At 43.2% G+C, this 24481-nt stretch overlaps 1 protein-coding gene across 1 annotated transcript in view; it reads left to right on the forward strand.

Moving 5' to 3' along the window:
• Positions 1-24481, forward strand: part of VTA1 (vesicle trafficking 1) — a 70654-nt gene that overhangs the window by 20405 nt on the left and 25768 nt on the right. Inside the window, exons 2-5 of the mRNA XM_089777283.1 lie at positions 10741-10835; positions 16075-16202; positions 17355-17430; positions 23314-23425. Of these exons, the coding sequence (XP_089633409.1) occupies positions 10741-10835; positions 16075-16202; positions 17355-17430; positions 23314-23425 (411 nt within the window). The remainder of the gene's footprint in view (positions 1-10740; positions 10836-16074; positions 16203-17354; positions 17431-23313; positions 23426-24481) is intronic.

Here is a 24481-nt window from a genome sequence, read left to right on the forward strand (position 1 = left end):
ACCAATCCCCTCCTGGTGATCTTAGGCAATTGCAGGAGCTTTTTAAGAGGGTGGCTGTATTTCAGGACATCACCGTAACGTACGTATCAGAAAAGCAACCCAAGTTGCTTAAGAATCTTCAACCATCACAATGAGGAAAAAAATTGCAATACTGATTGATGAGGTCATCATGGAAGCAGCTAATGAAATTTGGCAGACTCCAGCATCAGCACTGCCAACTAACAAAAGGGCAAACAAAAGATATTTTGTTCCTCCAAAGGGAGCTGATGACTTATTCTCCCACCCTCAACCAAATTCGTTGCTGGTAGTCGCGGCCCAGCACAGGTCCAAACTCCTTCAATACAAAAACACAGCGAACACGGATAATAAATACATAGATCTTTAGCAAGAAACTGTATTCTTCTTTGGCCTTACTCCTGCATATAGCTGTGACGGCGCGTTGGGGTCCCCCGTCTCCTGCACCCCCGAAATGGCATGAACAGACTCCACCAGCCAGTAGAATAGAGGTGGTTTATTGCTCCTCCAGAGTATGGCACAGCACAGATGTAATCTGGTTACAGGAACTGGGGCTAAGAGGCCTCAGTGCCCCCCTTGAGATAGGGGAGTCCCAGCCCCCCTCCCCAGCTCCTTCTCCCCTGCTTTCCAGCCAGGAACTAACTCTCCTCTTCCAGCCCTGTCCCCAGCCGCATTCCACCTTCCTTTGTTCCTCTCCATGGGGGGGGGGGGTGACTGGTCAAACCAGTTGGGATACCTTCTTTACATAGTGACTCATGACCTGTCCTTCTGGGCTGCGGTACCAGCTGCAGCCAGTGGGGGTTACCCCAGAGCCAGCAGCGTAGAAACCGGCCAGGTACCCCCATTACGTCACAATAGCCAACTATGCAGCATTGCTTTCTAATCATAATTTCAAAAATTACACTAAACTCACGTCCCTTCTAAAACACTTACCAGACTCTGAGACCCATTCTAAAGTCCATAGTTCAGGAGGGCTATGCTTCTTTTAGGACAGCCCTCCAAATAGCGTTTGACATAGCAGACACTTCAGCCAGGGCTACAGTGCCCTCAGTAGTTATGAGGAGAGCCTCCTGGCTACAACTGATTTGGGGGTGGGAGGGAAAGAGTCCCTTGTGACCTGCAGTCAAAGGTCGAAGATCTTTCTTTCGACAAGCAAAAATTATTTGCTGAAAAGACAGATGAGGTGTTGCATTCTAGTAAAGACTCTAGGACAACACTGCAAACACTGGGGATGTATACTCCCCCTGTACCGTCAAAAGCGATACACCCCATATCAAAGGTAGCGGGAGTTGTCGTACTCCAGATACCAACAGCACCCTTTTGACCAATCTTAGAGCAAGCAGCACCCACAAAGGAGACGACCACAGGGTGCTCATAATACCGACAACCAGGTGAACAAGCAGCAAGTTGACCTGTTGGTTGAGGGTCTGCAAAATATTCCCATCTCTCTCGGAGCACCACAGTCTACCACAGTCTTCTATCACCGTTTAAAGCCTTTCTGCCATTGCTGCGCTGCCATCACAACAGATGGTTGGGTCCTTGAAATTATCACATCAGGATATACCATCCCCTTTACCACACTTCCCCCCCACCTCCTCTCCCTCTGTCCCTCTTCAAGGACCCCTCTTACGAAGACCTACTAAAGCAGGAGGTGCAGTGACTGTTAAGCCTAGGAGCAGTGGAAAAGTACCCAAGGACTTCAGAGGTAAAGAGTTTTATTCCCATTATTTTCACACCAAAGAAGACTGGAGGATGGAGGCCTATTTTAAACCTCCTCAGACTGAATCAATATTTACGAAAGCAACAATTCAAGATGGTTACCCTACCATCAATAATTCCAGTGTTAGAGAAGGGAGACTGGTTTTCAGTCCTCGACCTGCAGGGTGCCTATTACCACATAAGTATTCACCCCGCGCACAGACAGTTCCTTCATTTCGTGGTGGGTACAGATCATTATCAATACTGGGTACTACCATTCGGCCATTGCCCAGCTCCCAGAGCATTTTCAAAGATGTGAGCTGTTGTCGTGGCTTACCTTCGCAGACAAGTAGTGATCATTTTTCCGTATCTCAATGATTGCTTATTGAAAGGCACATCGGAACTAGATATTCATCACATGGTTGCAACGACCAAATGAGCATTCGACTAGCTGAGCCTTATATTCAACATACAGAAATCAACGCTACAACCTACACAATCTCTAGAATTCATAGGTGCGCAGCTGGATTTGGTATCGGCAAGGGCATACCTCCCTGTGCAGCGATTCCAAGAAATCCAAGAGTTGGTTACCATCAGCCTTACAGTCCCCATACTCACCCGTCTCCTACTTATGGGTCACATGGCTGCTGCAACTTATGTCTTCTACTATACCTGCTTGCACCTTTGCTGATTTCAGCATTGGCTTGTGACGGTCTACGCTCATCACAAGAAGCAACTGAACATGCGGGTCTCTCCTCCACCTCACGTTTTACAGTCTTTTTCATGGTGGACCAATCCTCGCAGTCTGTTAGCAGGTGTACCTTTTCATCGAGACCAACCATCTGTGCACATAACTACCGACGCATCCCTCCTTGGATGGCATGCCCATATGAGTACCATGTCAATACAAGGATGATGGACCAATGAGCACTAATTCCCAAGGTGCTCGTGAAGATTACCGGAGACAAGGTGATAATCATCCTTCGAGTTCTATTTTGGGCACATCAGATATGGTTTCCCTATCTCTATCTGATGTCTCCTCTTGTCTTTGGGTTATTTAGGTGTGTATTACAAATTTCAGTAAAGAATCACTATGGACTCAAGAAAAAGATGTGGGCATCACTGCCTACAGCTTAATGGAGATATCTGCTCATTGCCATCAAAATAACAAATATGTGAAACCCTTATCCTTCAAATACTTACATGCATGCTCAACCTCACTATTGGACTTCTTGTACTATAATTAAGCATGTCATTAAGTATGTCTTTGTAGGATCAGGACCTGAGTTCACATAAGCAATAGGATTGAGAAAAATACAGTGCTTATAGTTTACCCCAACTGAAATACTTTAGCCAATCAATTTTAAAAGGATATTTTATGAGATTTTCTAGGGGGATGTTAGAGAAGGGTCACAAATTACAGTATGGAAACACTTTCATACAAAAGGAGATTGAGAGGGTCAGGATTGTTTACCTTGTATACTTTTTTGATGTCTCCTAAAACAATTAATGGAATAGAGGAGATTGATGAGACATTTCTGTTTTCTTCCTATCTTGCTAGAAAGGGGACAGTCCAATAAATTGAAAGGCAACACACATTCAAAATTGAAAACCAAGAAATAGTTTGCATAAATCTTAAATAGATCATTGATAATGATGTTGAATAAAAAAAAGAGACAGAGCTTAGATATTTATATGCATAACAAGAATATCGGGGGGGGTTATGTTTTAGGTTTTTATTTGAACACATCTTGGAGGATATATTAAACTAGAGATGTAAATGGATTAATGCCCATCCCCCGCCCCCAAATGGGGGCAGCTGTGACAGGGTGAGCGCTTCAGCCCGGCCTCTATGAGGGGAGAGGCTCCTTTAACTGGTTAACCAGGTAAACACTATGTTTAAACAGTTAGCCAGTTAAACAGGATTTTACATCCCTATGTTAAACCTCATGCTACCAGCTTTAATGCCAAACTCTATTAGAAATTAGAAGACCACCTAATCTGGGGGAGAGCTCATTCTGTATCTGCCTAAGCGGGATTTCTTGAAAGCTCTCTGATGCTGTTGTCAGAGATTATTGTACTAGATGGCTCATGGATCTGATCATGGAGGAGGAGGGGAGTGAAACTACTGGAAAAAAATCTACTGTGTGTTAAAAATGTTTTTAGTTTTATCTGGGACCACAAACACTAAAATGTCTTACTCATATTTGTGTCTCTGAGGGGTAGCTATGTTAGTCTGTAACTTTAAAAATAACTTTAAAAGCTTTTAAAAGCAAACACACAGCATTTGGGACAAGGCGTGAGCTGGGACAGCTGATTCCCAGCTCGCGCTTGGACCCCTGCTATGCCTTTACTTCCCTGGCCACCCCCACAGAGATGGTGCTACAGGAATGTGGCTTTTAAGCTGGCTCTCCCCCAGTGCCAGCTCCTGCTTTTTCCCCATTTCTGCCTCTAATAGAGGCAGCAAAGGGGGGGGGGGGGGGGCGGATGGGCAGGGAGAAGCAGGAGGAGACTAGTTGTGTAGTTACTTGACTAGACTTTTACAACCTTAATTTGGTCCATGTGAGGTACATTTCCTAAACTCTAGAAGGACTTAAATTATGAGATTCACTGTTCAAACCTAATCCCTGTTCTCAAAGTTGATTCTGTTCTACTTCAGAATCACTGGAGGAAGTTTGGAGCCCTTTTTCACTGACACAGCCAGTTCAATATGCCAGGTCTGATTTTATCTGTGTTCAAAATGGGTGTTGTATTTTCCCTTTGCCTGTTGCCAAACCTCTTGTTACCCTTCCCCACACATTCCATACAGTTTTACTGGATTTAATATATTATGATGTGCAGCAGGGACTGATTGATAACTTCAGTATTAATTCACTGGAGTTCTCAAGAAAGTTTCCAATTTAGTGTACAGTGAATACTAAAAATAAAATGTACTTTATGGTGATATTTATTCTATAGTAAATTGAGTGTGTTCTATTCTTTCAATGAAAAATCATAGTTGTGACCATTTACTTTTTTAGTTTCAACCATTATATGACATATCGTTGTAAAAAATCTCCAAAATTCCTTTATCTCCCCAAACATTACATCAAATTATTGGTTTGTATATTATTTTAAAAATATGGAAAAAAGAAACTGAGTCTTTGTCCTATTACTATAAATTACATAAATAAGATAACCAAGCCGGGGGGAAGAAATAAAATGTTAAAAATATGGATTCTGTGTCAGCTACTACAGATTATGCTTTTTACACAGTATAGACCAGGGGTCAGCAAAAGAGATGTTAAATTTAGTCTAATCGAGTAATCAATTAGTCAATAAGCGGGGAAGCTGCAGCAGGGTTAGCTCCTGCCCCAGCTGATTTCCAGCTCTTAATATCTCTGAGTCTGTTAATGCATTTATATGGCTGGTGTGCAGTAGGGGTGAGGGGGAGAGAATCAGCTCAAGCCAGGAATCAGCTATCCTGGCTCATACCCCCTCCCCCAACCGCTGCACTTCTGATTTTTAAATGTATTAAAAGTCAGTAGGCTCTTAATTAGGCCTGTTAATTCACATGCCCTAACACCTGCAATTAACGCAGAGCAGGATTAACACGTTAATTTTTTAAATGTGTTAATCACAGGCTTTAATGCTGCATTGACCCATTGAAGTGCTGCTCTGGCACTTCAAAGGGTCAGCGCAACGCAGAGCCTGGGATAAGTTGGGGACTCCCCAGCTGACCCCAGGCTTCAGTGGAGGTGGCGTTTCAAGTGGAGGTGGCGTTTCAAAGGGGCATCTACCTCACAGCTGAGCAGGGATTAGCTGTGTGGTGATTTCCCCTTTAAAATGCTACCTCCGCACATTTTCCCAGCTGATCCCGGGTTCTGGGAAAATGCTGCGGGGAGCCTGGGATCAGAGGCTGTGGCATTTCAAATGGGCAACTGCCATGGAGCCCCTTTCAAATGCACGAAGGCAGAGTTTTAAAGGGGCAGCTGCCATGGAGCCTGAGGTCCACTGGGGACTCCCCAGCTGATCAAGGGCTCCCCGCAGCATTTACCCGGAACCCAGGATCAGCTGGGGAGTCCCCAGCTGATCCCGGTTTCCACTGAAATGCCACACGGAATGCCTTGCACTGCCCCTTGGAAACGTTGACCTGGCACTTCAAAGGGGCAGGGCTGCATGGAACCCGGCGTTGTGCATTTAATCGTCATTAAATTTTTTAATCGCTTGACAACCCTATTCTTAGTACATATAAAAAGCAGAGGTGCAGTGCCCAGTCCCCGTTACCCTCCTTCCCCCTGCAGAGACCGTGCTGGGAGGAGGTGGAGGGGAAACCAGCTTTTAAACAGACTCACCCCAGCACAGGCTCTGCTCCTCCCTCCTTGCTGCCTCTAATAGAGGCAGCAGGGTGGGGGGGGGGGGGGATGACTAGTTGAGGGACCAGTCAACTATCCGATAAGCTTTTGCTTATCGGATAGTCACTTACATCCCTAGTCAGTAACCTTTCTGAAGTAGCATGCCAAGATTTAACCTTCCTGCCCTGGGCCATGCCGCTCTCCTGGGATGGGTAAAGGGACTCTCATCACCACCAAGCACCGGGCTTGGTCTCCTGCCCTGGACTCCTTGTGGGGAAGGGAAGAGCAGCATGCTTACGCTTCCCTGGATGCAGAATGTGGCATGGAACCTCGGGGCTCTCTGTCAGCCGATAGTCAGGGCAGTGTGTTTGTGTGTGTCACACCCAAGTCTTTAACTGCTGAAACACAAGGTCCCGTCGCAGCGGGCAGCCTAGGAGGATGAAGGGCGCCCCGAGAAGTTTAACGTCTGTGTCTTTACCGCTAGGACCGGGGTCCTGTCGCAGAGGGCAGCCAGCAGGCTGACAGATGTCCCAGAGTTTATAGGAAAAGCTTATTACATCTCAGATTTCAACTGCTAGGATACAGGATCCCTTCGCAGTGGGCAGCCAGGGAGGTTGAGAGATGCCCCAACGGATCTGTCCTCTGGAAGCGACACGATCCAACGCTCAAGCTCCCCCTATACCTGTCCCTTATGACCGGCTGAAGTTTTTAAATTGTGCTTGGTTCTGTTACAGCAACTGAAGGAGTCAGGTTAAAGCTTAACCAATTACAGGTTTATTAAGGCTTATAAATCATATGGTTACAATGGCTATTGCTCTATTTAACTGCTAGCAAATATAGATCTTAAAAAAATGGTTACAAAGAAAATAAAGATAGAAAATAAAAATAATGGTACCAAGTGACAGCTTAATCTTTAAAGAGCTCTAAGTCTATGTGTACACTTAATACAAAGGACTACTTCCAGGTACAATTTTTACCCCCTTCTGTGCCTCTTGACTCCAGCGGGTCAAGCCAGGGCCGGTCCCTCAATTCCTAGGAAAGACGAATACGAGGCGGGCGTCCCCATAGAACCTCAGGAGGCCAAACACCTAACCTGACCAGCAGATAGATGGTATATTGACACTCAGAGTAAGTGTGCTGCTGGACCCATCTTTATACCCATAGGGGCCCGTGTACTCTTTCTTATCTAAGATGCCAAATTGTACTGGTCCGTTTTTGTGGCGCCAGTTCTTACAAGCAAGTTTCAACTTAATTTACACTTGCAAGAGAGAGAACTAAATGGTGAGTACTGGACATTTTTTTACTGGGCGAGAGATTCCCCCCCCCCCTCCCCCCCCCGCGCGGACGGCTGTGTGTTCGTATCAATATGGGTTTCAGTCAAGGGCACTCCTCAGCAGCCTCTTGGTCAGCAATTGGCGTATCTCTATTTACAGCCATTCAGGGTCACAGCAGCCTGCCATATCCGGGCCTTCTGTTCAAGGCTTTCAAAGACTATGCTGTTTTACTGCTCTGTGTGCCCTATATGCTCCAGGAAAGCAAAAATGGATGTTACGGGGGGGGGGGGGGGCGTTCCTGTCTGGCTACGCTCTCCCCCAGCCAGGAAGCCAGCACTGGCTCCAGTCTTGCGGGAGGCATAATGCTCGACTGCCTATATGGGTTTGGGGTCAGGATGGCTGGAGGGTGGAGGTTCAGGGAAATGGGAAAGGCGGGGGTAGGTGAGTGGGTGACCACGGGGTGTCCAGAACTGATGGGTGGGATCCATGGCACCCTCACCTTCTTGCCAGGAACCCATAAGAATGGCCATACTGGGTCAGACCAATGATCCATCCAGCCCAGTATCCTGTCTGCCAACAGTGGCCAGTACTAGATGTCCCAGAGGGACGGAACACAACAGGTAATCCTCATGCGATTCCTCCCCTGTCTCCCATCTCCAGAGAAACAGAGGCTAGGGTCACCATTCCTACCCATCTTGTCTAATAGCCATTGATGGACCTAGCCTCCAATGAATCTATCTAGCTTTTTTTTTAACCCTGATAAAGTCCTAACCTTCACCACATCCTCTGGAAAGGAGTTCCAGAGTTTCACTGTGCACTGAGTAAAGAAAAACGTCCTTTTGTCTGTGTTAAACCTGATGCCTATTAATTTCATTTGGTGACCCCTAGTTCCTATATTGTCGAATTAAGTAAATAACTTTTTTCCTTATTCACTTTTTCCATTCCAGTCATGATTTTATAGACCTCTATCATATCCCCCCTTAGTCTCCTCTTTTCTAAGCTGAAAAGTCCAAGTATTTCTAATCTCTCTTCAATGGGACCCGTTCCAAACCCCTTAATCATTTTTGGTGTCCTTTTCTGAACCTTTTCCAATGCCAGTATCTTGTTTGAGTTGAGGTGACCACATCTGTATGCAGTATTCAAGATGTGGGTCTTCCATGGTTTTATATAAAGGCAATTAGGTATTCTCTATCCCATTTTTAATGATTCTTAACGTTCTGTTTGCTTTTTGACTGCTGTTGCATGTTGAGTGGATGTTTTCAGAGAACTATCCATGATGACTCCAAGATCTCTCTTGAGTAGTTGTAGCCAAATTAGTCTCCATGATATTGTATATATAGTTGGGATTATTTTTTCCAATGTGCATTACTTTACATTTATCAACATTATATTTCATTTGCTGTTTTGTTGCCCAATCACTTAGTAGGAACCCAGGGGACAACACAGCTTTGGGACAGGGGGACCTCACATGTTTTCCGCTGCCCTCAGCTGTTCCTACCACTGCCCAGCCCTGGAGCTGCAGCCTGGACAGCATTCATCCTCACTCACACTCCAGAGCAAGCGCCCCTCCTCCTTACAGCAGCCATACCTTAGCCTGGCTCCAGCCTGCCCCCAGCAGCTGGCTCGGGGGCATCCCACTCCCCCATGTAGCATAGCCGCCCTTTAGCAGCTGTGGCCACGCTGCCCCTGCCGTAAGTTGCTGACCCCAGGTATAGAGCATGAGTAGCCAAATTGTGGCTTGCAAGCTGCATGTGCTCTTTTACAGTTAAAGTGTGGCTTGTGAAACCTCCTCTTTCCCCTCCCTCCATTATTTGCTTCCCAGATAGGGGCAGGGTGATAGGGCTTCAGCATAATTGGGTTTAAGCGACCAGGGTTTGGGGCTTCCGTCAGGTGCCTCGTGCAGGGCTGACACCACATGCCTCAGCAGGTACATCTGGCTTTTGAACTGCCTCAAGATTATTGTATGTAGCTCACAGGGCTGATAAGCTTGTCCTATAAGGGGGAGTTGAAACATTCATCGAAAGACAAGTCTTCTCAAACCCTCCTTGATGGTGAGGCTTGTGAGACCATGGTTCTGGCACCGATGTTGATGCTGAGACATGCCCTGGTACAAACACCAATGAATGAGCTCTTTCAAGTACCAAAATACACATTTGAAGAATGTGCCCCATGTTTCCGCGTTATAACTGGTACTAGCATTGGACCTGCATCCATCAACACTGTCCTTCCAAGAGAGGTGGTACTCCTTGCCATCACCAGGCCACTCTTTTGTCCTGCTTTGAGCAGGGAACCCTCTTTCATTAGATCTGAACATTAGTAGGGAGGAACTCCAGAAATGCCTTTTACAAAGTTTTGGAGCATGAGTGGCAGTAGACAGGCCAATCACTATATGATCAGTACCATTACAATTTATTATCATGTGTAGCCCAGTCAATGCTCAGTGAGGGATACCTCCCTTTATGGGTCAGTGGGCGGCCACTTTGCCTTCAGTTATACATGGGGAATCAGCTGCAGCACTGGTTCCATGGCTCAGACCTGTACAGGCCAAGCACACAGTCAGTCAGCCCTGGCCCTCACTCAGGGCAGGCAAAGATAGTTCAGCGGCTAAGGATGGTCCCTGTGTTCAGCCTTTTAAATAAACCATCACTAAATGTAGGCCCTAGCTTAGGGCAGGGCAACAAATAGTTCACAAGGCCTCAGGCCTCAGTTAGGCAGAGCCTTTAAACCAAAAGTCAATAAACCTAGGCCCTAGCTCAGAGAAGGACTACAAATGGTAGCCTACAGTTCCCGTGTTAAGGCCTTAAGTCACTGAACATAAATGATTTGATGTTGGCTGTGTGTCATGGAAAGGGACTTCTTACATTTTTAGGAAATTGTGGAATACAGCAGAAAGTTCCGCAAAATGGAAAAGATTATTAATATGGCTGGCTCAACATGGCCTAGGCAAGGGATGGGCAATAATTTTTTGTTGGGGCCATTTCAGAAATTTCTGAAGTTTCCCCGCTCCAAGACCATGATTGGTCTGGGGGTGGGGGAGCGCCTTTCTCCCCTGCCTTAGGTGGCCATGCCCCTGGCTGGGAGGAGACTTCCCATGCTCCCCGGTCCCCAGGCCAATCGGAGATGAAATAAGGATGGTGATAGTTTGCAAATACTTCTGTATAGTTATAGTTTAGATCTCAATTCTGCAAAAACTTACTGGCTGAAATCAAAGTAAAGCATATACATAAATCTTTGCAGAATCCAGTTTGCCTTAAGTCTGCAATAATGAATATATTTGACTACTCAAAAGGATTAAAGTTATGATTTAACAATGTAAACATGAATTTGTTCCTCAGAATATCTGTTTTGGGGGGAATCTATATATGTAGATAAACTCACACTGTGTGCATTTGTGACCTTTCAGCATCTCTCTTTTAAAGGTCGTTTGTATGCTATGCAGACTGGGATGAAGCTTGACAGTAAAACACCAGAATGCCGTAAATTTTTATCCAAGCTGATGGATCAGTTGGAAGCTGTAAGTTGTTGGGGTTTTTGTGTGTGTGTGTTTGGTGGTGGGGGTTTTGGGGGGGGATGGGGAGGGGGGGCTATACTACTAGATAATCTGGTATTGCCTTGCTTTTTTTAGTCTTATTTAAACAATTGGAATTGTCTTTCCCTTTTCATTAATTAATGAAAGAAATCTTTTTGTGCAGGCATACTGGTTAATTGTTGTAATGTATTATTTTTAAATTGCATGCCAGCAGGATTGAATGAGGGCAAAGGGTCTACATATATTTACATAAACCTAACAGAAATCTAATACAAAAAAAGTTTACCATACAATTCCATGTGAAATACACTCTACAATGATATTTTATTTAAACTCTACTGAGAAATTAGATGACCTAAGAGGACAGGATTTTCAAAAGTCCTCATTGGATAAAACGATAAAATGATAGTGGATGTGGTTAACCCTATGCTGACTGCTTTTGAAAATCTTACCCTACATGTCTTGCTGGTAGAACTTTTCTCATAGTGGTAAGATCAACTAACATAATCTAAAATGTTAAGATCTGTCATAATTTCTGAACTCGATCAGTCAAGATTAAAGTGGAAACCTTAATCTTACTCATTTATTATGTAAATAATTATCTGAGCCTCTGAGAAGCAAGGACCAATACTGTGCCAAAAAAAAATCTTAAACTCAAGAGGAGTAAATTAAAAAAGAAAATATATTGTTAAATACATCAGTAAAATTATAGAATGCCACCTTAGGAATTCTAATTTAAAATTCCTGTTGCTCTTCATGGAGGCGTCTGCCCTTTTCTTCTCCCTGGTGGAAGGAAGGCTATGCTTGGAAAATAATTATCACCATCATGCCAGTTATGAAAGGATCTTACGAAAAGTGCCCTCAAAGTAGTCCTCCTCTGGGTTAATCTGATCTCATACTGGAGCTCTGAACAGATAATGAAAATGGGGTCTGTGTCACTGAGGAAAGAGGCAGCCCAAGGTGAAGTAGAGGCAGTCCCCGACTTACGTGGATCCGACTTACATCGGATCCCTAGATACGAACGGGGTGAGGCAACTCCCGCACATGCGCAGCAGCATTCCCGGGGCTTGCTCACCTGAGTCCTAGGATCCTCCTCCTCCTCAGGCCGGCTCCGACTGGGGTCCTGCAGAGCTGCTGGGCAGAGGAAAAGTGCCTCCCGCGGCCCCCCCCCCCCCCCGCCAGCAACAGGCTCCCCTGAGCAACAGGCTGCCGAACTGACAAAAGCAGCCTCTCTGCCCCTCCTCCCCTCTATACATGCCAGGCTCCCGGAGCGCAGCAGCGTCCCCAGGGCTCGCTCACCTGGGTCCTAGAATCCATCTCCTCCTCCTCTTCGGCCGGCTCCAGCTGGCCTCTGCCTGCAGCAGCTGGCCACAGGGACAGGGATCCCGCAGAGCTGCCGGCCAGAGGAAAAGTGCCTCCCCACGCCCGCTGCCCCCCCCCCCCCGCGGCCTCGCATCCTGCACGCCTCCCCCCTCACTCCCTGCCAGCAACAGGCTGCCCCCTCCCCTGAGCAACAGGCTGCCGAACAGCAGACAAAAGCAGCCTCTCCGCCCCTCCTCCCCCTATACATGCTGGGCTCCCTGGGCAAACAAAGACTCCACCAAAACAAACAAAGTGCTGGCCTCATTGTGTTAGCAAAAAAAGGACCCTCCACCTAGAACCCTGGGTGGTGTGTGGAAATAAAGCTATTAGCTCAAAGCATGGTGCAGAGCTGTTTGGTATTTGATGAGTTACTCCTTTAGTCCTGAGTTTGTCACAGGGACAGAAATAGATGTGAAATCTTCTGAACAGGGGAACAGACAGCAAAACAAACATTAGAGGGGAGTTAACCTTTCCCTATGCTATCCAAAACTAAAAAAAATGTTTGGCTAGAGTTTCCCCTACAGTATGTACCAGTTCCGACTTACATACAAATTCAACTTAAGAACAAACCTACAGTCCCTATCTTGTACGTAACCCGGGGACTGCCTGTATCTGCATTATCATAATGTTCTATCCTAGAACAGAGTGAATTATGATAATCCAATCTGAAGGTGATTAATGCATTGATCACTGTGGCCAGAGCCTTATCTGAGGTTTTGTGTACATTGGCAATTGAGCAAGACAGTTTTTATGGTTCACAGGTGCTTAAAAAAACCCTCCCCTGAAATACAGAAGCTTTGCTTGGGCAAGAACTACTGTAAATAATGCATTGTCTGCAAACTTCCAAAGTGGGTGGAAGATTTTTGTCTGCAAAAGTGCAGACAAACAGTGTTTATGCTACTTAATTTTTAGCAACATAATCCTCACAGCCCTGTCAGTGCATGCTGTGTAGGGTAGTCTTAGACAGAGAATAAACAGTCAAGTTTACTAGCAAACTTCAGTGAATTTTTTTAATACCACTGTTGTTATCTGATACCTTAGCTTAGTGATGGGTCATATAGATTCACAAAGTATTACACTATTTGAATGTGAAGCCAAGGCAGAAGCTACTATGTGCTGCTGCCTTTGTATCTACATTCCTACTAGCAACAAGAGTTTGCATGTCAAAATTCTAGCCTATCTAGCATTGAATGTCACTAATGACCATTTTATACTTTGTTTACATATAGCTTGACTTCTAGGTCATTTAGCCTGCAGGATGCTTAACACTTGTCATATTTGGTATAGGTTTTGTTGCAATTATAATGGTACCAGTAACAGTGGTTATTATACTGGTTTCATCTCTATAAACTGCAGCACTCTGGTCCTGAAACCAAACCACAGATATTCCAGAATCAGCAAGTCCCAGACTGCTGCGGTGGGGTGGTGGTGGTGGGCGGGGGTGACGACGGGGGGGGCGGGGAGGGGGTGGTACTGGGAGCCCATGCTTTGCAGGGACCGGAAGCAAGTGTATGGCTCAGCTGGGCTGAAGGGGGAGCCAGGAAGCCTGGGGAGGGGGGTTGAATGTGGGGAGCCAGCAGCAGGGGGCCCAGAAATGACCTTCCCTGGTCCAGCAAAATCCCTCATCCAGGATTAGTCAGGTCTCGAGGGTGCCAGACCAGGGAGGTCCAACCTGTAGTGATATTTTCATCATATAATGTCACAACAGCACTGCCTCAAACTTGCCTTAGTTAAGTCTAAGTTAGATAGCTATTCAGTAGTTCCTGTCTTGTTGGCATTATGACAGTCTTGAACAGCTTTTCTGTTTGGAAAATGGTATATACAGCAAAGTGTAATTGACACGTTGGTGTTGGAGCCTGTTGAATCTTGCTACGTCTTCAAATATTCTTATGTAGAAGCTGAAAAGAAGGGGAAATGGTTTAACTTTGGTGTCTTGGAGAGGAACAGCTTCCCATCACCACTTTCTGAATACTCTTGGAAATGAATGATTGGAGCAATAGCACCATCTATTTCAGCAGTGATAGCTAAGTAAGCAAATAGCACCTTTTGGTTCATATCTGAAAAAAGGTCAGATAATTTGAGCAATGAGATGTGACCTCTACTCATTACCATAACAGAAGAAATGTGCTTCTTGTTACTGTGGTTGTCTCCATGGGGTACCCATGAATCTGAAGTTCATTTGAGGAGAATCCAGGATGTTGGCAGATGGTTTTTTTTTGTTAGTTGATTGTTGCCCTTTTCTCTCTTTTGCCTAGGAATGGGGAGCTGGAGACACAACTATAGTTGGAAGATTCTTAAGCATCAGATGGTTTTTAAGCTTTCACAGACTAGCATTTTTAGGTAATTTGGCATTTTAGCTTCTTTGAAGGAGGTGTTGATCATTTGTTAATAGGCACAGTTGGTTTGCTCTAGACAGGAGAGGCACAGAAATGGTCTTTCTGGTCTTGGCTTAAATATTTCTCAGGGCTTTTTCAGCTTCAGTGGATGTTATAGCTTAGACTTTGTCATTGATGGTGAAGTGCACACAGTTATCATGCTTAATCAAGTGCAGATGCTGAATAATAGGGATGTAAGTGTTTAAACAGTTAACTGATACGCATCAGCTTATCCATTCCAGTTAAATGCTTCTGTGAGTGAGTGCCAGCTTCCGGCCCTGCTCCTGGGAGTAGGCTTATGCCCCACAGGCTCTACAGTATAAGATTTATAATGCAGAGCCTGCAGCACAGCCAGCTCTCTAAGAGCGGGGCCAGCAGCTGGAGGTGGTGTGCACCGGGAGCTGGCTTGCACTAAAGGCAGAATAGCTTAACCACAACTTACACTATGGTATAATCTGGCTCCCAGTGTGCACCAATTCTGGCTGCCTGTCCTGTCCTGCTCTTGGTGAGCTGGCTGCCATCTCATGCTGCAGGCTGTGCTACAGTTTAATTTTGTAAAGAAAAAAAATTATTTGCAATAACATTTATATTTTAGGGCTAAAGCTCTTGATTGTCTGTTTTTGGGTACTTTTTTAACATTACTGTAGATGTTCCTAATATTATAGATTTCTGCCCTGTAAAATTTAACTTTGTTCATGTGTGTGCACTTTGGGGAAAAAAAACCTACCTACCATTCAAAGTTGCATTTACAGTTTTTGGGAATATAGAAGTTGTGTGTTAGTATTCCTGTTTTTTGTTCTGTAAGGATAAACTGAGATTTCTTTTAAATGCAGACAGTAAGTCTATTCAGAAGCTCTACATCCACCTGTTGTAACTGTACCAGTGTTATTTACTTTACGGATTTTATTAGGAAACCTGAGGCTTCTTGTACTCTGTAACATCTTTGAAAAGAGGTCTTTTAAATTGCACTTCGCTGTTTAAACTGAGCATTCCAGTAAATCTTTAGGTCATTAGAGCAGTCAGGTTACAGCTGGGACTCCCTTTTCATTAAATCTGCGTTTTTATTAAATACTATAATGAGCAGAACAAAAAGGCTGATTCTATGAAACACACATTATATTATGAATTGCGTAGTGTTCATTCCTTACTCAAAATTCAAAACATACGGTTTTGCAGCTAGAGGAAAAAATGAAGTACTCTAGATACTCTCTCAAAACAGCATATCTGCATATTTCTTTCAATATTTCTAAAGACCATTAAGCTTTTATCTTAATACACATCGTTCCAAGCTACTAGTTCATAATATTTTCTCCCCCCAAAAGGCCTTTCTCTGTCATATAATAAGAAACTGATGTAAAGTTACTAATCGTGTTTCTGTGTTTAATTGCATCTGGATTGTTTTGAATTAGCAAATTGATCCTATGTCCTTGCTATTCAGTTGCTGGAAGCTAGTCAATAACCAGATATATGTTTTTAACTTACTTCAGATGAAAAAGCAACTGGGTGATAATGAAGCTATTACTCAGGAAATAGTTGGCTGTGCCCATGTGGAGACTTATGCTTTGAAAATGTTTCTATATGCAGACAATGAAGATAGAGCTGAGAGATTTCACAAGTAAGTGAAGAATAAAAGTATTTTTTGCCTTCATTAACTATCCTAAGTAATAAATCTAGGGTCCAGAAACTCAAATATCCAAACTCTGTCCTTTCCTGATTCATGGAGAAACATAGGGTTCTTATCTGCACGTGATTTTTTTTTTAAATCTGTTTGTCGCTACCCCTTATTGGCAAATTATTCACCTCATTTTGAAAACAGCCTTATGTTGACCTAGGGAGAGACACCTGTAGCCAATATTGAATTGTCATAATCAAATATATCAAAGGCATTTCCATTGATGTACTACTGGAATATCTATGATGACACATCACTAAAGTCAGAGTTATGTAGACTAATGTATAGTATTTCTGGATAATAAAAATAACTCATTTTTTTATGAAACTATATTAGAATGTCTTAAACATTGGTATCTACACAGAAAAACACCAGATCAGTTTTGAAAAATATGTATTTTGCCTTTGAGTTAGAGGCATTAACAATTTAAATTTATCCCTGATTCCAAGAATTATGAAGTTTTTAAACTATGTTCATTTATTTTAAATTTCAGTGGCAATTGTTTTTAACAAATAAACATTTTCCTGTGATGTTTCATAATACAATGTTATGACAGAGTTAAGGTTAGTGAATTTGACTATAAACAAAAGTGAAACTGATTTAATTATTTTTCATGGCTCAATCTAAAAGAAACATCAAAACTCAGTGGTATGTACATTAAATTCAAATTCTTTAATTTTTTTCCTTTTAATAAGGTAGTGTTTGTAGCAAAGGTAAGAAATTTTGAGTGGAGAGGTTACATCATGTGATTTTTTTTTTTTAAGTGTATAGTATCTCCCAAACTCATAGATCACCATCAATAAGCAAAATTCTTAATATTGCCATAGTAATAAATGTCAAATAGTTCCTTTTTCAGTCTGTATTATTATTTTAAAACTGCCTTATTAAAATAATATTCATGTAGGTCTGTCCAGATTAAACTCATTGGGGAAAAAATGACACCCAATTTCAGTGAAAGATTATAAAAGCTAAAGATGTGAATTGAATAATCTATTTCTAGAGACTTTTAGGCCCCAAAATTCTTACCTTAAAAATCTGACACTAATGATATTCAGTATAAGAAACTAAAGTTAGCATGATGTTTGTTTCTTGTAGAAACATGATAAAGTCCTTTTATACTGCAAGTCTCCTGATGGATGTTTTGTCAGTATTTGGGGAGCTCACTGAAGAGGTAAGTTACACAGGCATACAGTATGTCATTGATTACTACTTTCCATCCGTGATACAAAGATACTGTTTTAGTCTGTTAAATCTTTGTTTTACTATTTGGATCTGAATATATTAACTGTTAATTGTGAATATGAGTGTAGGCTATGTTTCCACTTACTAGAGGATTGATGCTCTGGCTATCAATCTTCCATGGTTTGATTTAGCAGCTCTAGTAAAGACCTGCAAAATTGAACTCAAGGTGCCCCCGTTAACCTTGGTGATGCTGTGAGGCTGTCCCAGAAAATCAATGAAAGTTACATCGACTCCAGCTACACAATTTGCATAGCTGGAGATTCATATCTTATGGAGATTTTCCTCTGCCAGTGTAGATCTGACTGTAGATGGGTTTAATCACTGTCTACAACTTCACTCTTTTGATCATAGGTTCTTAGGGAATCTCATCCAGAATTTCCCCCATACATGTAATATACAGGTTGTGTTACTATTCTTTATGCATAGACATTTTACATCTGTACAAGTGTTTATCAGTTAGTACTGAACATACTATGTATGTATATGAGGATAAAATATTGTACTAGGGAGGATCTCCATTAGAACTGGGGAGGGAAAATGGGAAAGCGTAAGTCCTGTTCCTCCTCCTCCCATTTAAAGAAAAGCATTTCTCACCACTAATAATTGAGGTTGCACTATATATTTTAACATACAAAATAAATGTTTGGTGCAAAAATAATAGATATTCTTTAAAAAGAATGTTTGATGTCATAAAGTACCAAAGTTCAGTTCACAAATGTACTGCCAATGTTGCAAATTGTCACTTTATAAGCATGTCGAGCACCTCCAGGACTAGTTTCTGGAAAGCAATTTCTAAACTAAATATTAGGGATGTCAGTGTGTAGCACCCCTCCTCTTCTCTTCCCCCCCCCCCCCCCTTCCGGTGCGCTGCTGCCTCTGATGGGGGGCAGGCTGGAGATAATACACATGGGAAGCCTTCTTTCAAGCAGGTTCCCTGGGTGTATCAGCTCCAGTGGTGCTTAAAAGCCAGGCCCCCCCCCAACACCAGTTCTGCGATGACGCCTGTCCCCTTCACCTCCCCCCACACTGCTGCCTCTGTCATAGGCAGCCACATTGGGAGGGTTACCATGAAGCAGCCTATGTCCTCAGCAGCTTGGGTCTGCTGCATACAGAGGCTGATCCACAGCAGCAGCCCCTGTCTGCAGAGGGTCTCAGCTCCCCATGGACAGAGGCTGCTCCGGCACCCCACAGACAGAGGTTGGTTTGCAGCAGCACCCCCTGTCCATGGGGGATCCAAGCTCCCTGCAGACAGACGCTGGTTTGTGGAGCTCAGACCCCCTGTGGACGGGCTGCTGCCACCCAGTGCTGCTGCCTCTGTATCAGAGGCAGCAGTGTGGACAGCAGGCAGCTGATCTGCACAGGGAGCTGGTTTTTATACTGTCTCCCCTGGTGGACTGGCTCCCACATGGCACCTTGCGCTGCTGCTTCTGATACAGAGGTGGCAGCGCAGGATGGCAAGGGGCTCCCTGGGAGTGGGGCTGGGAGTGCACCAGCTGCCAGCCCAACCCCTGCAGACTATCCAGTAGTTGTGTAGCTGCTAAGATTTAATGTGATTACATGACTATTCATCTACACAATATCTAACATCCTTACTAAAATTTAAAAGTAACTGAAGTAGACTTCATTATTGCAGCTTTTTACAGCAGATTTCTTCAGAACTGACTGAACATAATACCTGCTATTAAAAAAAAAAAAAAACAGCCACTAGTATTATTTTAAAGAAAGGGTGTCTGCCAACTAAATTCCCCCTAAGCTTCATGGCCTATTAAGTCTCACACAGGGACTCAGGGCTGCCACAGGGGGGATGTCTTTCCCCCAGCATGGACCTGCAATGATGAGGAGAAGGTCCTCTACCTGCTTGCCTCAACCTTCCCTATCTTACGCATTGGGGAGAGGTATCTAGCCTGGACCTGCCAGGCCTTGGAGTAGCGGCTTTGGAATGACGCCCCTTGCCTGGCCTGGACTGGCCCAGCCCTGCACCTCAGAAGCTGCCACATCTGTGGAGAGGTGCCTCTCTATTGGTCCTGAGCTGCTGCAGTGAGAGGGCTGGGGGTAGTCTTCTCTCCCTTGACAAACCTGTACGTCAAACCCCTCATCCTTAACTCCACCCTAGAACCCACACCCATAGCTAGAGTCCCAGCCCCCACTCCAATCCTCTGCCCCAACCCCAAGTCCTTTTCCACACACTGAACCCCTTGGCTCCACTTCTACTACACATTGCTAATGTGTGGAATGAATTTTGTTATGTGCACCAATATGGAGGTGAGGTATAACACATGTCCTCCATATTGGTGTACATAATAAAATTCCTTTTGCACATGGACAGAAAAAATTAGAGAGAACGCTGCCTGCCAGTGAAACAGTCAGCTGTTCTTGCTTACTCTTGCAGCAGGAGATTTAGACTGGGATATACAAGAGTAGATCGAGTCTAAGTGAGGTGTTTCATGTTCAGTTTTATTTCCTAATAAAGAAATAGAAGAAGTGATTTCTGAAACTAAATTAGAGTCCCGATGGAAAAGTATGATAGAAATGTTGAAATCTTTGGACCATAAGATAATAGGAAAGGCACTGCAGATCATCACATGCAGAATTTCAGATCTAGTCAAAAACATTTTAGAGTACCTGGAAGATCAAAATAAGATGCTAAAATGTTAAAACACGTGGTGTCTCAGCATTAGATGGATATGTGGTTTTAGTAGCATTTGTGGAAAAAAATACCTTTTTGTCCTATGACAGTAAGGTTAATAATGGGCAACTTCTCCTTGAATGGCCCCTTAAAATATGTGCTAACTACTTATGCTACACTATTTCTTCAATCTTTTATTTAGCTGTGACACTCTTTAGTTTGAACATATGTACATTACAAATGTATATTAGGGCAGCTGCACCTGTAAAATCTGGTGAAGATGCTCTAAGTCAAAAATAATTCCATCTCTGAGAGAGGTAGTAGCTATGTCAGAAACTCTTCCACTAACATGACACCATCTTGAGCATTGGGTTATGGTTGGTATAACTGCAGTACATTGCTCAAGGGTATGGATTTTTCATAGTTATGCTGAAGACTTTCCCAGACCTGAAGAAGGCTATTGTGTCAACTCAAAAGTTTGTGACTCTCATCAACAGAAGTAGGTCCAATGAAAGAAACTACCTCACCCACCTTGTGTCTCTAATATCCTGGGTCAGACATGGATAAAACACTACTGTATGCATTCTTAAATAAGTCCATATTCACAGTATGGTATTTTCTGTAGGTTAGATTAGTTGACAGCCTACATCTGACACATTCTAGCACCCAATTGGACAAAGACCAGCTAAAATATGAAAAGCATTTATCCAGTTTTGTCACTGATGTCTGACTATTTCACAACTAATGGTGCTATGAATTTTACAAAATACAGCTTTGGATCTTTCACTTTCCCAGAACCATGAATGAAAACCTCAGGAAGGACCATAAGGCATAGATTAAAAGACATGTATTGTGAATAATCTGTCTGCCCTAGACATTTATAGCCCTATGATTGTCAGAAGAAAAACTTCATAGATCAAGTACCTTATACTAGTTTTTTCTCTAGTCTCTGATTATACTGACCAGCAACACCTTGTCAGTATGGTTTGATCTTCAATGGAAATCTTGCTCCAAAGGTACGGTGAAATGTAGAGCAGAATAAAAAGGATGGTTTCCAAACCCAAATTCTGATTTACTGGATTGGCAGAGTTACTCCTGTAATCCTTGCACTCCTCCTTTACATGTGCACATAGATCCAGTCTAGTTCACCAAAATAGGTAATCTCATATCTGTGAGAGTAGTCCATTCCTAACAAAATTTCACCCACCTTAAGTAAGTGAGTTTATATAACTGATTTTTCTTTTCTAACCAACAAAAACTTCCCTGGTAAATGGAAAGTCATCTTTTTTGGGGGCAGGATGGGTATTGTTTGGTTTTTTTTTGGTAATTTAAAAAAAAAATCTATTGCATCTGTCCAAGGGGAAATAAAACAGTCCAGATACTTTTCATTTTATCACATATGTTCAGTTCTGAAAGCTACAAGAAATATACAGTAAAACTCCGATGGTCCGGCATCTGATGGTCCGGCACCATCAGGAACCCGGAAAGTGCTCCGGGCAGCCGGACCATTGGAGCTACTCTGCCCCCAGCTTCCCCGATTCAGCCGCTGCTAAAACTGACCAGCGGCTGAATCGGGGAAGCCGGGGACAGAGCAGCTCTGCCTCTGGCTTCCGCTGATCAGTTTCAGCGGTGGCTGACTTGGGGACGCCTGGGGCAGAGCAGCTGGGGTGCTGCCGGGTTGGTTCGGTAGCGCCACCCCTTGGCGCCGCGGGACCAAACTGGCAGCACCCCAGCTGCTCTGCCCCAGGCGTCCCGAAGAGCAGTTGGGGTGCTGCCGGGTTGGTCTCGCAGCGCCACGGGTCGGCGCTACCGGACCAACCTGGCAGCACCCCAGCTGCTCTGCTGCAGGCGTCCTGATTCAGCCACTGCTGAAACTGACCAGCAGCGGCTGAATCAAGGACGCCTGGGGGAGATCCGGACTATCGGAAGGGGGGGCTATGAGGGTTCTGGGGTGGCATCCACCCCACCCCAGAGCCCTCATAGCCCCCCCCCCCCCTTCCGATAGTCTGGCATATTTGATAATCCGGCACCCCCGGGTCCTAAAGGTGCCGGATTATCGGAAGTTTACTGTATATAGATCATTTTCCCGAGTTCTAACCTCCACTTAATACTGAAAAATTGCACCCTTTTGTACTGATTTGACTTGGTCACTTAGATTTGAAGGTATTTTGGTTCCTATTGTTTATTTTGGCCATACAGGCAATTCAGTTATTGAACAGTAAAAGTGATAAGTGAGAGCTCCTTGTCTTTTCTGTAGGTTATTCTGATCCCATTTTTTCAAAAGCTAAGGTCAAACCCATTTAAGCTAAATTAAAAAGAAGCATTATTTTTAAAGAAAATTAAAACCCTTATTACTTTAATGATTCCAATGTTAATTTTGGGGAAAATATTTATTTAAACTCTTTTTGAAGATACTAATATTCGTTAAATACATGGTACTCTTTTCCTTTAGTGATTGAAAGTAGTTTGCCATTATCTTATAAAGTCAATTTTGTCGTTTGTTTTTATGCGCAGAGTTTATAAAAGATAATCAGCTATCTATATCAAAGCTGCTCTTCCATCTGTTGATTTTAGCTCCATTATAAGATGCTAAAGTAAACTTTAGAGTGCCTTTCTGATGTCACCAGAGCTTCTAGACATAGCCTCTTTTATACAGGCATAATTTAAAGCTCTATGTAAAATTTTCTATCTTATAAAAATTCCAATATTTTTGGTTAGAGATGAATTGGTTGAATTTCTTAGAAATGTGAAATTTTAGCTAATGATCTTCTGAAATTATCGAAGTATTTACTTTATTTCTTTACCATACGGACAGTTACAAAAAACTATAAATTTTTAGTACCTAACGAGCTGTCCAATATACTAAGTGACTAGGGTGTCTGTTTTACCCCTTACTGGAGGTATTGCATTAATTGAAGACTTCCCATATTTTCACCTCTTGCTGAGATCCCTTTAAATGTTTGTCTTTATTAGTTCCCTGGTTTACTCACCTGAATAAATTGTTTCTAGTGGTATTGGGTATTTTCAGAGAAAGTTATAACTTTTTTCTTCATTTGGAAGGAGGAGTGGAAAATGTAAATCCTGCTTAAAATAGTAGGTTGAAGATCAGTGTGTTTTCTTAATCTATAAAATCACAAAAATTAACTTACGGTAGGTTTTGACTTTTTTTTTTTTTAACCTCCCCAGAATGTTCAACACAGAAAGTATGCCAGATGGAAGGCTGCATATATTCATAACTGTCTAAAGAATGGAGAGACTCCTCAGCCTGGACCTGTTGGAATGGAAGAGGAAGATTATGGTATGTACGTTGCCAGACTCGACAAATCGTGTAATCTACTCGCCTGTGGCAAGTAGATTACAAGCTGGCACAGCCAGCGCCGTGCGATCTGCTCATGCGCAGCTCGCAGAACCGCGCAGCTGGAGAGCGAGGCTCACTGCCGCTTGGCAAGCCCTGTACATTGCTTTTTCAAATCAAGTAATATTAATAGATTAGATGAGCTAGTGAATTAAAATGAATATTGTTATATATGTTCTCCAAAGGGATCTTATCATCATCATTTTCCTCCTTGGGTGACTGATTCATAGTAATTTTCTGTTTTTCTTTTCTGTAATCTTTGTTTTTTATTGGACTTTTCTCTTGACTGGTAGCAATAAAAATAATGTATCTTGTATATGGAATGTTGTGATTTTGTATAAGTGTCAACTAGAAACTAATGTTAATGAAACTCATTTCATAAATGCCTCAAGCTGGAATTTAATACAAATTTTCTGAAACTAAAGGTCTGGTAACCGAATCCATTGTACCACATTGCCTTTTTGACACTAAGGCAAACCGGCATCTGGTAGGTAGTCATGTAGCAATGTAAAGTTCTGAATCTGTTGGTACAGGATATGTATTAAGGTTTTTGGTTTTCTACCTGGCTCTCTGGTAGACAATATAGTTCTTTTATGGAAAATGATTCTAAAAATATTATCTTTAGACTTCTGTGGTTCAAATGTGTTAAACCAGCAATGGGCAGCCTAGGCTAATGAGCAGCTTAGGTTAATGAGTGGGCCACATGAGTGACCTTCCTTCATCTCAGTTGGCCACGACTTTTGTAACCAAAACAGTCTCCTGGGAAAAGGTTGTTTTGCTAATTGTACTTGCATACCTCAAATTTGCAGGAAGTGCTAATTGAACCATGACAGCACTTGGATTGGATGCAGAAGGAGCGCACGGCTCTTACAGTCAATGTTGTATACAATCAGCATTCACCTCACTTTACCTGCCCTTGCTTTATGTGCATGTCACAGTAGTAATACCAGTAGGAAAAAAAATGACAAACCAGCAGAATCTGATAACCGGGGCTCGATG

The sequence above is a fragment of the Pelodiscus sinensis genome, chromosome 3 (genome assembly GCF_052426305.1).
Source record: "Pelodiscus sinensis isolate ZL-2025 chromosome 3, ASM5242630v1, whole genome shotgun sequence".
Lineage (NCBI taxonomy): Eukaryota > Metazoa > Chordata > Testudines > Trionychidae > Pelodiscus > Pelodiscus sinensis.